The sequence below is a fragment of the Neophocaena asiaeorientalis genome, unplaced genomic scaffold (genome assembly GCF_003031525.2).
Source record: "Neophocaena asiaeorientalis asiaeorientalis breed wild unplaced genomic scaffold, Neophocaena_asiaeorientalis_V1.1 scaffold123, whole genome shotgun sequence".
In the NCBI taxonomy this organism is placed as follows: Eukaryota; Metazoa; Chordata; class Mammalia; order Artiodactyla; family Phocoenidae; genus Neophocaena; species Neophocaena asiaeorientalis.
In genome coordinates this window covers 5535087-5551710 of record NW_020173666.1, presented here as the reverse complement: position 1 = coordinate 5551710, position 16624 = coordinate 5535087, and the positions used below count along the sequence as shown (strand labels likewise).

Genomic DNA, 16624 nt, shown 5'->3' with positions numbered 1-16624 from the left:
TTTTTTGTGGTATGCGGGCCTCTCACTGTTGTGGCCTCTCCCGTTGCGGAGCACAGGCTCCGGATGCGCAGGCTCAGTGGCCATGGCTCACGGGCCCAGCCGCTCCGCGTCATGTGGAATCTTCCCGGACCGGGGCACGAACCCGTGTCCCCTGCATTAGCAGGCGGACTCTCAACCACTGCGCCACCAGGGAAGCCCCATAAAGGCTATACTTTTAAAAGAAAATGTAGGAGAAAATCCCTATGGCCTGGGCTTAGGTGAAGAGTTCTTAGAAATGACATCAGAATCATGGTTCATTAAAGAAAAGGTTGAGAATTTGGACTTCATCAAAAATTAAAAACTTTCAGTCTGCCAAAGACATAGTCAAACAATGAAAAGACAAGCTACAGTTTGGGAGAAAATACTTGCAGGTCACATACCCAACAGCAGGCTTATCTCTAGACTATTTAAGAACTCTCAGAAGTTAAAGAAAAACAGCCTAATCCAGTGACTTGATAGAGGTTTCCTTAAATGCCTGTATCAGAAAAGAAAAGCATGTCTCTCTCTTTACGTATTCCTGAGAGGGTCAAAAGAAAGGCAGGCCTCTGGACTGGTCCCTCAGGGAATCACCAAGACCAACCAAAATGCACAGCCTCAGATTTTTGGAAGGCAGGGTCCTTACTGCCTACCTTGGCACCATACCAGGAAAATGGGCTGCCCTCTCCATAACCATGGTGGGGCTGAGCAATGGTGAATGGTAGTCGGTTCATGCACACTGCTATCTTACAGTTTTTAGCAGCTTTTCCCTTCATGAAGCACCCCCCTCATTGCTCTTAGGGTCAAGTCAGATTCCACAGTACCAAAATGGTTGATTATGATAAGAGTTGAATTTTTTTTTCTCAGTTTAATGATTGTTTTTGTGGAGGGACTGACCACTGAGGCTTCCTATTTGCCATTTTCCATGAGATCTCACTCTACTGTGTTTTTGACTATTATCTCTTTATATAGTTCTGTTAGAGGTTGCTCTAGTGATTACAAGATACATACTAAATTTTCATTGTCTACTTAGAATCAGTATCTTACCACTAAAAGTTCAGTGTAGAACCTTGCTACCATATAGGCCCCTTCATTCTCTACCCTTTGTGTCTTAGGTTTTTTTTGTTTGATTTTTATTTATTTATTTTTGGCTGCACTGGGACCCCGCTGTCGCGCGCGGGCTTTTTCCAGTTGCAGAGAGCAGGGGCCACTCTTTGTTGCGGTGTGTGGGCTTCTCACTGCAGTGGCCTCTCCTGTTGTGGAGCATGGGCTCCAGGCACGCGGGCTTCAGTAGTCGTGGCTCACGGGCTCCAGAGCACAGGCCCAGTAGCCGTGGCGCATGGGCCTAGCTGCTCCACGGCATGTGGGATCCTCCCGGACCAGGGCTCGAACCCGAGTCCCCTGCATTGACAGGTGGACTCCCAACCACTGTGCCACCAGGGAAGCCCCGTGTCTTAGTTTTTTATACATCACGTCTACATACATTTAAAACCTCATCCAGGAGTTCCCTGGTGGTCCAGTGGTTAAGACTTCACCTTCCAAAGCATGGGCAGCTAAGAGCCCACGTGCCTCCTGGCCAAAAAAAAAAAAAAACCAGAACATGAAACAGAAGCAATATTGTAACAAATTCAATAAAGACTTTAAAAATGGTCCACATCAAAAAAAATAAAAAGCCTCATCCAACAATGTTACAGTTTTTGTTTTCAACAATCAACTTATTTTAAAGAACTCAAGATGAGAACAGTCATTTGTATTTACGCAGATAGTTAGCATTTTCCTTGCTTTCCTGCATTCCTGATGTTTTACGATTCTTTCTCTATCAATCCCTTCTGTCTGAAGAACTTCCTTTAGCAAATATTTTAGAGCATGTTTGCTTACAGCAGATCATTTTAGTTTTCCTTCATCTAAGAATGTCTTTATTTCACCTTCCTTAGGATATTATCACTTGGTAATAGAAGTCTGGGTTTCAGTTCTTGCAGCACTTTAAAACGTATCCACTTCTGTCCCCCATAGTTTTCTGATGAGAAATCTACAGTAATTCAAATCATTGTTCCCTCAAGTAATGCATCATTTTTCACTGGCTACATATAAGAAATTTTCTTTAGCTTTCAGTGTTGTAATTAAGATTTGTCTGGGCATGGATTTCTTAGGGCTTGTCCTGTTTGGTGTCTCTTGACACCAAACAGCATCTTTAATTTACAGGTTTGTCTTGTATCAGATTTGGAGAATTTTCAGCCATCATTTCTTCAAATATTTTTTCTGTACCACATATTTTTTCCTTTTGGAACTCTGACACCAACATTAGACCTTTTGGTATAGTCCCGCAGGTTACTGAGGTTCTCATATTTTCAAACTCTTTTTTCTCTCTGTTGTTCAGATTGTATCATTTCTATCGAGTTTTCTTTAAGTTCACTGATTCTTTCCTCTGACATCTCCATTCTGCTGTTGAGCCCATCCATTGAGTTTTTGTTTTTTTTTAAGTTTTTAAAGTCATGTTTATTCACGTTGAATTTACATTCAGTAAAACTCACTCTGAAATTTGACAAATGCAATCACCACCATAATCAAAGTGTAGAACAGTTCTTCAACACCTGCCCCCCCCCCGCCCCCGAAACCCTATGCACAAACTCCTCCCTGATCCTTAGGAATCCACTAATCCATTTTCTGTCAAAGGGGTCAAATTTAATCATCAAAATAATCTCTTATAGAAAAAAATGTAAGCACAAAAAATCAAGTTTTTAAAAGGATACTTTGAAACATACAATGTTTAGAATAGTCAAAAGAATGGGATTTAGAACTAACCTTTGTAAGTTAAAACAGCTGACAAAGTTGTCTTAGGATAGTTGTATTGTTAGGATAGCTAGTCTAGTTACTATGTTGGGCTTCAGGCTGGGGCTGGTTGGTAGAAAAATGATTTTAAATAGTTTAGATGGAATTGAATTCTACAGAAATTCTCTATGGGGCAGATACATGTTCTTGCAGATATTTGGCACCTTTTCAGAAGTTCTCCCCTGCTACCACCATGAAAGGGACAGTAAGCAAAAACCTCTACTCTGTATATATCAATCATAACATGTTCAAATACATGTTATCTCCTCAAAAAGCTTTCAAGCACCAGCCTGTTTATCAGCATCTTGAACTGGACTGAGCCGAGTCACGCGCCAAGGACTAAAGGGTCCATTGAGTTTTTACTTTGGTTATTGAAGAGGGCGTTTAATTTTCTTCCCTACACAGTGCTGATAAGCTCACCCCCCGATAAGGAAGAATGAAGTTCATTTATTCATTTATTTAATAAATATTTATGGAGACCTACCCCTTCTCTCCCTCTCTTCCTTTCTCCCTCCCTCATTCCAGTTTATTCAAAACAATAAGTGTTTATTGAATATCTATTAATTATGTGCCAGGCAATTTGCCAAACACTGGGAAATGCAAAGACAAAACGTGGTCTATAGCCTTATGAAATTTTATACTGTAGTAGGACACAGACATAAATAGATACCACAAAGTATTAGAGATATTATGCTACAAGGAAATATATAGAACTGGGGAGGCACAGTAGAAAGTCATTTCTACCGTAGGTTGAAGGTCTTAACAGGGGAACTAAAACTTACAGTGAGTCATGTAATATGAGTATAAGTTGCCTAGAGAGGAGGGAATGGAAAGAAAAGTTATTTCCCACCGATTCATTATTAAAGGTGAGGAAAGTGAGGGAATTCCCTGGCGGTCCAGTGGTTAGGACTCACACTTCCACTGCCAAGGGCCTGGGCTCGATCCCTGATGGGGGAATCTAAGATCCCACGAACTGTGCGGCATGGCCAAAAAAATGAAGTAAAATAAAAAGGTAAGGAAGGTGAAATACAATGCAATTTATTTTAAGAAAATACTGATAGTCCAGTAAAATTTTTGCAATTGAAACTTGGAGGAAATTTTTGTTTTTCTTATTTCTTTCCTTCTAATTTTTAAAAATCTTCCTTAAAGGTTATCAACTGGCAAACATCTCTTCATATCCCACCGCAAGCTAAACTGAGTCCTGAAGCCTCTGATCTTATTATTAAACTCTGCAGAGGACCAGAAGATCGCTTAGGCAAGAATGGTGCTGATGAAATAAAAGCTCATCCGTTTTTTAAAACAATTGATTTTTCCAGTGACCTGAGACAGCAATCTGCTTCATACATTCCTAAAATCACACACCCAACAGATACATCAAATTTTGATCCTGTTGATCCTGATAAGTTACGGAGTGATGATAATGAAGAAGAAAATGTAAATGACACTCTGAACGGATGGTATAAAAATGGAAAGCACCCTGAACATGCTTTCTATGAATTTACCTTTCGGAGGTTTTTTGATGACAATGGCTACCCATATAATTATCCAAAGCCTATTGAATATGAATATATTAATTCACAAGGCCCAGAGCAACAGTCAGATGAAGATGATCAGCACACAGGCTCAGAGATCAAAAATCGTGACCTAGTGTATGTTTAACGCACTAGGAAATAATTGTAATGAGGCTTTGCAAAAAGGCCTGAAACGCAGGGGTTTTTGAAGCTCTGAGAGTAAAATTATGCAAATGTAACAGAGCTATGTATGTGTGCTCTGTGTACAATTTTTTATGTTCCTAAATTATGGGAAATCCTTTTGAAATGTTAATTTATTCCAGCCTTTTTAATCAGTAATTTAGAAAAAAATTGTTATAAAGTAAATTATGAGCTGAATATTATAGTCAGTTCTTGGTACTTAAAGTACTTAAAATAAAAAATAGTGCTTTGTTTAAAAGGAGAAGCCTGATATCTATTTGTACATATGCTAAATAATTTTTAAAAAAACAAGAATTTTTGAAATTTTTTGAAAGACAGTTTTAGTTTTATCTTGCTTTAACCAAATATGAAATATACCCCACATTTACAGAGGTGTTTTTTTTTTCTTCCCCCATAATTTGTTTTTGGAAAAAAATAAGCTATAGAAATGAAGCCATCATGGTGGTGAGTGTTCCTAGGCTAATGATAATCTGTATAATTCACATTTTGTAACTAAGAAATACAAGGTTGAAACAGTATGCTCATCCAAATGAAAACTAGTGCAGTTTATCCTTCTATCCCATCTGTGGAATATTTAATTTCCTAACATATCTCAGAAAATTACTGGCTTTGAAAGAAGCAAAGCACTACCATTTTTCTTTTCATATTGGTATTTTTAATGCTGCTTTCAGTTTTTAAAGGGAACAAAGCTGCCATAAATTAAATTTTCAATACTAAAACTAATAAGATCTTTCATATTTTTACTTTGAAATTTAAAAAAAGTTCCACATCCTAAGCAGAGAGATCATTTTCAGCTTCATATGAAACTTTAATTAAAAATTATTTGTGGGTACTTACTAGAAAAGTACTTTTTCTATATAGTGACAGTTTCGATTATGTCATCAGTAATGTTATAGTTTTCCTCTTTCAGAACAGAGATGCATACACAGATTGTTACTGGCAAAAGAAAATGTGGCTATTTGGCAATATTTTACCTGTAGGCAGAGATTAATTGGTGAAAAAAACATTATTTAACTCCTAATTAAGGTGGCCATTAGTAATTAGGAAAAAATACATAGTGGTCTTAGGAAAATTCAAAACCTCCTAACTTATTAAGGTTAAACAGTATGTTTTTCAGCATTACTGTTTTATATAATACTTAGGTATAAGGACAACTTGTGGTTTCATACCAAAATACATTTAGCTTAACTTTTAGGAAGGGGGAAAGGGCTCTATTCTCACATTAGTAAAATTTGTATTTTATTTCCTGAAGCTCCACTGATAGGGAATTGTTTCATCAAAACAATATTTGTGGAGAAGAAGCATAATTTTAGTGATTTTTCAAACTTACAGCTTTCTTCAAATAAAAGCTAATGGAATCATGTATGCAAGTAAAATTAAAGGCAAAGCTGTTCTGGTTAAATTGGGGAGAGCAAAAAAGATTTATTAGCTCACACTTCCCTCCTTTCTATAGGTGGCCTTTCTATAGTTGGTCTTCTCAGCTTGTAAACCAGTGCATTAGCCACTATGTAACGGTAGGTCTTTGGGAGTCATTGGCCCTTCCGAGAATCTGATGAAAGCTGTGGCTTCTCTTCCCAGAAAAATGCACATCAACACATACGCACAAAATGTTGCATGCAGTTTAGGGATTTTGGATGTGTTGAAACCTGTCACAAACTCTTGGTTAGGGACCTCTGTCCTGCAAGAACACTGATATATTAAACTAGGAACTTTGCTGTAAGTTTACTAATTAGTACTCAGATTAGCACATCTTGTATAAACACTGATAATTTATGGTGTGAAAGGTCTGTACCATGTGATAAGATATCCTTAGGACTGCCTCTCTTGCTGGTACAGCACCAAGACATTTTAAACACACCCTTTTGAGGGCACTGAAATACATGTTTGGCTTGTTACAAGCTTAATAAATATTTCTGAAGGACTTCTACTCAGAGGATTGTAGGAAAATGCACTATATAAGATGGCAGTCTTCACTTCATGGAACGTTTGATTAGTCCTGTAAAATTCTATGCAAAACAAATTAGTTCAAGAACTTTCTAGCTCAGTACTCAAATTTTTAAGTTATCCCCCTTGTTCTTCGGGCTTTCTCAGTCAGATTTATTGAAATTTCCATTTAGTTGTTTTATTTCTGGACTATGGTGCAATACGGAACAAAACCAACTTTGTTACATTTACATTGTAGGAAAACTAAGGTGCTGTCTTCTCCCCCTCCCTCCCCCCAAAATCTGTGTTGCCCTTATTCCTCAAATGTAACAGACACTACAAATTTTGTATTCTTTTAAATTTCCTCTGACAGTATAAGCTTTTTGTGTTTATCTGAAGCAGTGTACAAGCCTTTCGTATCTGCATTTTTAGCAGTTTGGATATATTTATTAGCTGTCTTATTCCCAAACTATATCCAGATCTTCCAGTATAGAATCTGGTGCTTCCTGACCAAAAAGATGAGAACGATGTCGAAAATCTGTATGCTCTCAATTGAAATGGAGTGAAAACATTGATGTTTTCTTTTTAAAATAATTTTCCCACTCATTAAAAAAAAAAACTTGCTGTCTTTCTTATACTCACCCTTTTTATGCATATCAGTGGTATTTATGAAATGTGTTCTATAATTATGTAATTGTAGATACAGTTATGTATTGTCCAGTGACGTCCTAAGGCAGGCCCTGTTGCTGTATCTTTTCTACCTTATTTGTAATAGAAACTATAGAATGTATGACTAAGAAGTCACTTTGAGATTGACTTTTTTAAAAAGTTATTACCTTCTGCTGTTGCAAAGTGCAAAACTGTGAGTGGAAATGTTTTCTTCTGACTTAATAATATGTTGAAATTAGAGAATACAGTGGGAGGATTTTTAGATATTGCTGCTGCTGTTACCTAAGGTACTTTAGAAATTTTTCTTTAATAAACAAAAATAAACAAAAATCCCTTTGGTATTTAAAGTGAAACATTTAGCCTGTTTGTTTTAATCTAAAACAAAAAGTAATTTGGATCAACATAATGGTGTATTTGTAAAGCGCCTTAATAGATCCCTTTGTGAAGGCACTATACCACAGTTTACTTTTATATTGTATTATGTATATAAGTATTTTGTATTAAAATTGAATCAATACAACACTACAGTTTTATAAAATAATGCTTTGTTAGGAAAAGGAGTTACAGCATTGCAATATAACTAAATTGTTTTGCATACTTCTGAATGTAGTAGATACGAATAATCAGCCTGTGTTCTTAATGAATCTATTTGTATTTCCCCAATCATTTTCTCTAGTGTAACATTTGCTGGGATCATAATAAAAAAAAAGCAAAATTCAAATCTTTAAATTATGTGTGGAAGGCTGACTTTTAGGCTGCTTAGTTAAGTTGATTTTTTAATTCAAAAATTTAATCTTTTTATTCTCAGAGAAAATTTATGATTAAAAATTTAAGGACTTCCCTGGTGGCACACTGGTTAAGAATCTGCTTGCCAATGCATGAGACACAGGTTCCATCCCTGGTCCGGGAAGATCCCACATGCTGCAGAGCAACTAAGCCCATGCACCAAAACTACTGAAGCCCACACGCCCTAGAGCCTGCGCGACTCAACTGCTGAAGCCCGCGCATGCTAGGGCCTGCGTGCCGCAACTACTGAAGCCCGCGTGCCTAGAGCCCGTGCTCTGCAGCAAGAGAAGCCACCACAATGAGAGGCCTGTGCACCACAACAAAGAGTAGCCCCCGCTCGCCACAGCTAGAGAAAGCCTGCACGCAGCAGCGAAGACCCAACACAGACAAAGATAAAAAATATAAAAAGTACTAAAGTTCTTTAAAAAAAAAAAATTTGCTGCTTTGAAATTAAAACATATATAGCTAATGGTAATCCCTACTTAAATTAAGGCAAACTAAAAGTGTAGCCCAGTAAAGTTTTCGTTTTGCCCAGTATAAGTACAATAAATATTTCATGTTAAAGGCTCCCTTTAGATCACAGATTTAAACCTTTTTTAATTATTGAACTCTGCATTTAGTATCATTTGAGCCCAGTTAGTAATTTTTAAAATGTGAAGTTATTAGCTAATCTCTTTTCCTTTATTTATAATCTTTTTACTTTATCACATGAACTGCCTACCAAATAAAGTATATATGTTGATGTTACATCTTAAATCAACTTTACAAAGATGAACAAATATTTAGGATTTTTTATCCCCCTTTTTCAAGCATTACCATCATTCTTTTTTTTTTTTTTTAATTTATTTATTTTTGGCTGCGTTGGGTCTTCGTTGCTGCACCTGGGCTTTCTCTAGTTGCAGGGAGCGGGGGCTACTCTTCATTGCAGTGCACATGCTTCTTATTGTAGTGGCTTCTCTTGTTGCGGAGCACAGGCTCTAGGTGCAAGGACTTCAGTAGTTGTGGCACACGGGCTTAGTTGCTCCGGAGCATGTGAGATCCTCCTGGACCAGGGCTCAAACCCGTGTCCCCTGCATTGGCAGGCGAATTCTTAACCACTGTGCCCCCAGGAAAGTCCCTACCATCATTCTTAGGTCTCCTTTTATCCTCTTGTTTGCACTCATTTGTAAACAATTTTTTTTAATATTTATTTATTTGGCTGCGCTGGCTCTTAGTTGCGGCATGCGGGATCTAGTTCCCTGACCGGGGCTCGAACCCAGGCCCCCTGCGTTGGGAGCGCAGAGTCTTAACCACTGGACCTACAGGGAAGTCCCACTTGTAAATTTATATTTGGTCTATATGAGGCTGTTGTATAGCTCATGCAAACTGCATTATGCTTATGATTCATTTTACTACATTTTTTTAAGATTTCCAATTAATGTATTTATTTGTCCGTTTAGTTAGCATATTTTTGGTGGGTGAGAAGTGATAAGGACTCCATGGAATCCAATTTCTTTTTAATTCTGATGATATGTTCCAGAGAAAATGTCTCTAATACAATGTGTTTGCCTTCATATGTCATCGTCGTCGTCCAGGAGCTCTCAGCCAGGTTAGCTGTGGTTTCAGCAGACCTGCATCACAATTTAATTTCTTTCTTGCCCAAGCTACTTTTCTGTGACTTCCACACCATCTTCTAGCAGATGATTGAATGGTGGACATACACTCCTGGTCCTGGAGAGTCTCCTGTTGAGGTGGGAGGCAGCTGCGGCTCACCCTGGGAACATAGACACTGGTGGCAGCCGTTCTTTGGAGCTTGTTCTACTGCGTGGACCCAGGTGCTGACGGGTGCCATTGTGGGACCCTGCGTCTAGCTCATTGGCTCTCTCATTTTACTGCATTTTGGATCCATGTTTGGCATGCTTAAAATTGTGACCATACATTGTTATGCCAAAGGCAAATACACAGAAAATGTATCTGCTTTTGTGTGAAGGCAAAAGGGAGGATATCAAATTTATGTTTGAGACAGGCAGTTGTCCTCCCAAGTATCCAGTCTTTCCTTCTCCCTTACATAAAGTCACCCAGAGATCCGGGACATTTTGGTGGATTCACAGTCTGGGTGGGACTTTGTTTTCCCTGGAGGAGGGTTAAATTTGTTCTGTAGTGAAAAGGGGGATTCTCAAGAGTTCCTAGCTCCCAGAGGGGTTGACTAATGACACAGGCTGCTCTTGTTCTCCAGCTTCCATTCTCTCAGTTTTCCTTTTACTAATAGAGCCCCCATCCCTGTTCATGTTTCAACTGTCCCACTAGAGCCCATGTTTCTCATATTCCCTTGTAATTAGTTGTGGCCACATGACTAGGTTTTGGCCACTGGGATATGAGCAGATGTGACATATGCAAATTCTACTTCAGGGCTTCCCTGGTGGCGCAGTGGTTGGGAGGCCGCCTGCCAACGCAGGGGACACGGGTTCGTGCCCCGGTCCGGGAGGATCCCACACGCCACAGAGCGGCTGGGCCTGTGGGCCATGGCCGCTGGGCCTGCGCGTCCGGAGCTTGTGCTCCACAGCGGGAGAGACCACAACAGTCCCCAAAAAAAAAAAAAAAAAAAAAAACTACTTCATACACCTAAAGTTGATATTGTTTGCCTTTCACTTGCTCCTTCCCTCTTCCCACAGGATGGAACATAGAATCATGACTTTATATTGACCCATAAAATCTAGGAAAATACCCTAGTGATGGTGGATTAACAAAATGAATAAAACCTGGCTACCTGAAAGATGGCATGAAGCAGGGCTGTCTGTCTAACTGCAGAATATTAAAAGGAAAAAAATTCATATATATATATACCCTTTGTTACTGTTGCTGAACTTGTACCCCAACTAACGTGTACTTTGTGTTCGTGTATAATCTGATTTGCAAAACAATTTGAGGTCATTTTATACTTTGTCTCCCATGCAATGATTCATGAAATTCGGTTATTTACCTGGTGCATTTTTCTCTAATTCATCATCTTCATCCCCATTGTTTGGTTAAACTAATTTGGTTAAGGCCCTCATCAACACTTTTTTTTTAAAAAAACATCTTTATTGGAGTATAATTGCTTTACAATGATGTGTTAGTTTCTGCTGTATAACAAAGTGAATCAGCTATATGTATACATATATCCCCATATCCCCTCCCTCTTGTGTCTCCCTCCCACCCTCCCAATCCCACCCCTCTAGGGGGACACAAAGCACCAAGCTGATCTCCCTGTGCTGTGCAGCTGCTTCCCACTAGCTATCTGTTTTACATCTGGTAGTGTATATATGTCCATGCCACTCTCTCACTTAGTCACACCTTACCCTTCCCCCTCCCCGTGTCCTCAAGTCCATTCTCTACGTCTGCATCTTTATTCCTGTCCTGCCCCTAGATTCTTCAGAGCCAATTTTTTTTTTTTAGATTCCATATATATGTGTTAGCATATGGTATTTTTCTCTTTCTGACTTACTTCACTCTGTATGACCGTCTCTAAGTCCATCCACCTCACTGCAGATAACTCAATTTCGTTTCTTTTTATGGCTGAGTAATATTCCATTGTATATATGTGCCACATCTTCTTTATCCATTCATCCGTCAATGGACACTTAGGTTGCTTCCATGACCTGGCTATTGTAAAGAGAGCTGCAGTGAACATTGTGGTACATGACTCTTTGAATTATGGTTTTCTCAGGGTATATGCCCAGTAGTGGGATTGCTGGGTGGTATGGTAGTTCTATTTTTAGCTTTTTAAGGAACCTCCATACTGTTCTCCATAGTGACTGTATCAATTTACATTCCCACCAACAGTGCAAGAGGGTTCCCTTTTCTCCACACCCTCTCCAGCATTTATTGTTTGTAGATTTTTTTGATGATGGCCATTCTGACCGGTGAAGGTCTTCATCTAACTCTTGACTGAATTATTGTAATAACTTCCTAACTGGAGTCTTTGACTTCATTCTGGTCCTTCAAGTTTATTATCCAACTGTCAACCAAATGACATACTTGAAAGATAATTCTAGATTCTGCTTCTAGTATGAGCAAGTAAGCACCTGATGGATTGACTTTATCATATGTAACAACTATAAATTCGGGGGAAAAAAACTAAAGATACAGAAGTGGAACCAAGAGCAGGCAGATTCTGGGTGGAAGTCAACACTTGGGAGAGAGGAGTGGCATTAGATGAGTGTCTCATTTTTAGGATATCTTGCCTGAGAATGGCCCAAATCTCTAGCTGAATCACGAACCACATATGTGTGGGGAGGAATCCAAGCATCCTAAGAATCAAAGAACTAAACTGACATTTGAGATGCTGCCCAACAGAAAGAAAATTAAACCAAGTTAATTGCTTGCTTAACCAAGCAGAACACCTCCAGAGGCATATCCCAGAATCCAGAGTGTAACTTAATATATCCAACATCCATGATACAATCCAAACTTACCTGGCATACACAGAAATATAAAAATATGACCTAGTCTCAAGAGAAAACACAATCACTGGAGGCTGACCCCAAGATCTTAATTTCCAACATCTGGAATTGGCAAAGATATTACGATGGCTCTTATAACTGTGCATGACGATGTAAAGAAAAACATTCTCATAAATATACAAATAGGCAATCCCAACAAGAAACTAGAAGCTATAAGAAATTACCAAAAGGAAATTTTCCTTGATTGAAGACATAAACTAGCAAATTATAGAAAGCTCATGAGAGGTCTAATAAATTGCATTATTTAATTGCATGTATAATAAAAGTATCTCTGGAAGGTAGTTAACGAGTTTGATGTTACTGTCTCTGGGGATGGGAACTGGATTTCTAAGGTAGCAAGAAGAGTAGAAAGACTTCTCACTATATAAGCTTTTGTATCATTTGAATTTGAACCATGTAAATGCATTGCCTATCCAAATATAAATTCATAAAATGGAAATAAAAAATAAAATCTTTAAGTTCAAGTGGAGGAATGGGGCTTAGACAAAGGAAGATACACTTTCTTTGAGATAGGAGGCAAAACCAAAGGGCAAGAGTGAGGTAGAGACATTTGTTAAGTTGGAGGGTCAAAGTATTGGGATTAGGTTATGCTGCATATGAAATCCAAAACGACTGCTTAGACAGACAATATCGAGTTGGCAGTCCACACCTGCTATAACAGCTCCACAAGGTCATTCCACACTTTGTCTGTTCAGTTCTGCTATCTTCATCACATGGCTTATATCCTAAAAGTCATTTATGGTCAGTAGTGGGCTGCTTATACTCTATCCATTTTTTCCCCTGTTCTAACCTGGTGAAAAGAGGGGATGATGTGACTGGAAGGGGGATTTTCAGGGCCTCTCCCTGTAAGGTACCTTCCTAAAAGTTCTATACAACACGTCCACTGGCCAGAAGTTAGATCCACGGCCACACCTCGCTGCATGAGAGTCTGGAAAATGTAGTCCTTATTCCAGGCAGCCCAATTTAATCAAGCTAGGTTCTGTTACCAAGGAAAATGTGTATTTGGTGGGCAGATGGCAGTCTCTGCCTCACTGAGCAAGTTGAGGGAATTTCAACCTGACAGCGTCTATTTTCTCTGAAGGTGGAGACATAGTGATTTGCTGAAAGGGCAGGAAGGGGTATGTGGCTGGCATGAGGACAGTGGTGAAAGTCTGAAATAACTAATGTGAAGAGTAAGATAACTGAGGTGGAACATGCAGAAAAATACGTTTCAGGTGGGTTAGACATCATGCAGTTGTGGTGCATCAATCTTCAAGGTGGTGTGATTTTTTTTTTCCTATGGCATTCAGCAATCTGGGAGTAGCAGGTCTGTGATGGAAGCTATTATTTAGGAAGAATGTGCATAAGGTTAGTGAACAGCACTGAGGATCTGTCTCAGTTTGTTGCTGCAAAAACTGTGACATAATCTAAAAATTCAGCAGCTTCTGATCCACGGCTTGCAGGATCTCAGTTCCCCGACCAGGGGACTTAACCTGGGCCACAGCAGTGAAAGCCTGGAATCCTAAGCACTAGGCCACCAAAGAACTCCCTCTTCTTTTTTTTTTTTTTAAGCAGATTCTTAATCATGGTTAGAATTTTCTAGTCTACATACTCTGTATCCCAAGAGATGGCTCAAAGTTTTGAAGGAGGTAGAGGAGGACTGCCGGTTGCAATAACCAGGTGAGTGAAACTAGTCCTGAAAGTCCTTTTAGATTTCTCTGATGAAATGTAAAAAGTGTCTCCAAATTCTATTTTTTACTGATTTAATGTATTTATTCTACAAATATCTAATTAATGTCTGCAATATGCTAGACATTGCCCTAGTCAAATGGAGGAAGTATCTAACTTCATTAAAGTTTACCTACTGGGGCAAGAGAGACAGCAAATACATAATGTCAAGAAATGGTCTGCATGTCATTCCCTCCTGTGTAATTCCAGGAGTCACAACACTTCTTGCAAGAGTCGCCCAATCTATTCTCTCTCCCCTCCAAACCCTTCTACTCACAGTTGCCAAATCAATCTTCCTATTTCCTATCTAAATTATGCCTTCATTTGAATACCTTCAATGGCTCCTTTGTGCCTATTGAACAAAATTTTAACTCTTTACTGGCACCTACCTTTTTTTTTTTTTAATTTTATTTATTTATTTATGGCTGTGTTGGGTCTTCGTTTCTGTGCGAGGGCTTTCTCTAGTTGTGGCAAGCGGGGGCCATTCACTATCGCGGCCTCTCTTGTCGTGGAGCACAGGCTCCAGACGCGCAGGCTCAGTAATTGTGGCTCACGGGCCCAGTTGCTCCGTGGCATGTGGGATCTTCCCAGGCCAGGGCTCGAACCCTTGTCCCCTGCATCGGCAGGCAGATTCTCAACCATTTCGCCACCAGGGAAGCCCTGGCACCTACCTTTTTACCTACTTTTCATTAACTTCCCGGTATGTGTCCCATGATCCTGCCAAATTACTGTCACCATTCACCAGAAAAAATAATCTCCAATTTTTCTGAGTCCCAGTTTGGACACAATCATTTGAGAGGGATGGTGGTTGTAGAAGCCACACTGTAAAAGAAGAAATGACTAGTGTAGTAGTCATGAGGGCGGTACACAAATATTCTGTTTTTCCTTCAGGGCACACTGTAGAGCTCAGTGTCCCATCTCTTTGAAATCAGGCTTGGCCACATGACTTGCTCTGGCCAATGAAATGTGGACAGAAGTGGCACGTCTTATATCCAGGCAGAAGTTATGCAAGTTATCGCATTTTCTTTTTTCCACTGTCCAGGGTCCCAGTGCCCGCATCCACTCTACCATGAACATATAGAGTAAATGAGAAGAAAAAAATTCCTGGCGTTTGAAACCTCTTCAATTTAGAGAGGTTACTACAGGGTACCCTAGTCTTCCTAGACCAGTACAACTAGTGAAGAAACAGAAGTAGTAAATGTAAGCCACTGTTTGGAGGTTTTTTGTTTCTTAATTTTAAAAATTAACTTCATTGAGGTATACATTATGTACAATAAAATGCATCCATTTTATGTGCACTGTTCAGTGTTTTAATAAACATATATATCTGCTTAACCACTACTCTAATTGAGATATAGAACATTTCCATCACCTCAAAACATTTCCTCATGCCTTCTTGCAGTCTAGTCCTTCACCTCACTTCTCCCAGCCCCCAATCCAGCCTCAGGCAAACACTGACCACCTTTCTGTTACTGCAGACTACTTTTGCCTGTTCTAGAATTTCATATAAATGGAGTCATGTAATATGTATTCATTATATGCCCTTTGAGAAGTTTTTAGACTATAAATTGCCTTTATAATTCAACATACCTTTTCACTCATATAAAAAATGAAGGTTGATTCAGTCTAACTAGGGTAATTAACCTGTACCTCCCTGAATTGTTTTTTCATTTCAAAAAGCTATATTAATTATACTTTCCTATACTAATTATACTTTACATTACAATAGAGTTCAAATCCATCATAGCGAAACTATTATTTTCTACTTAGTTGAGAATTTTACAAGACTTTAAGCTTCATGAAACATTCTATTTTGTTGACCACTGTTTACCCAATGCCTACAATGCTGTCTGGCATGTATTAGTTGCTCAGTAAACATCTGTGGACTGAATGGATGTATTTCCCTTGAATTGCCTTTATATAAGTCTGTGTTAAATTAATGGGATGTTTTAAAATCAGAATTTTAATTACCATGCATTCCTAGAGGATAACGTGTCTTAAGTCCCTCTATGCCACCTTAGGTGGAAGTAGAGGATGGAGATCCTGGAGGAAGCATGGCCACTAGTACTGTCGAGTACGTATGTTTCTGTACATCGTGGAACATAATTTTGTTGTCTGGTTGCATTAATACGTTGACCAAAAAAATCAAGAATATAAAATTCCACCATCATTGTGTCCGAATACCTTTGTTTACCCATTCTCTATTTTATTCATGTTATGTCGTGACAAGCGCCTCAGCCAAATTCTGAGTATTTGGTTCTAGAACAGGATTTGTCACAAACGAATTGTTTGACCCTTGACACTCACCTGTAAAATAGACACTCTGACCTCCTAACCTCTGAAGAGGGTGATGAAAATCAAGTGGGAGGAAAAGTGAGGAAGCACTGCGAAAAACATATTGAGGAACACGAGACGGTAGCTCTAATTTGGGTCATTACTACCCGCCCCTGCCCAGTCCGCGCGGGAGGCTGTGGCGCGGGACTGCGCAGGCGCTCCCCCGTC

The 16624-nt window shown here is 39.1% G+C and overlaps 1 protein-coding gene across 1 annotated transcript in view; it reads left to right on the top strand.

Annotated features, from left to right (window-relative positions):
• LATS1 (large tumor suppressor kinase 1) overlaps positions 1-7877 on the top strand; it is a 42006-nt gene extending 34129 nt beyond the window's left edge. Inside the window, exon 8 of the mRNA XM_024747868.1 lies at positions 3994-7877. Coding sequence (XP_024603636.1) covers positions 3994-4503 — 510 coding nt within the window. The 3' untranslated portion in view covers positions 4504-7877. The remainder of the gene's footprint in view (positions 1-3993) is intronic.
• The last annotated feature ends 8747 nt before the right edge of the window (positions 7878-16624 follow it).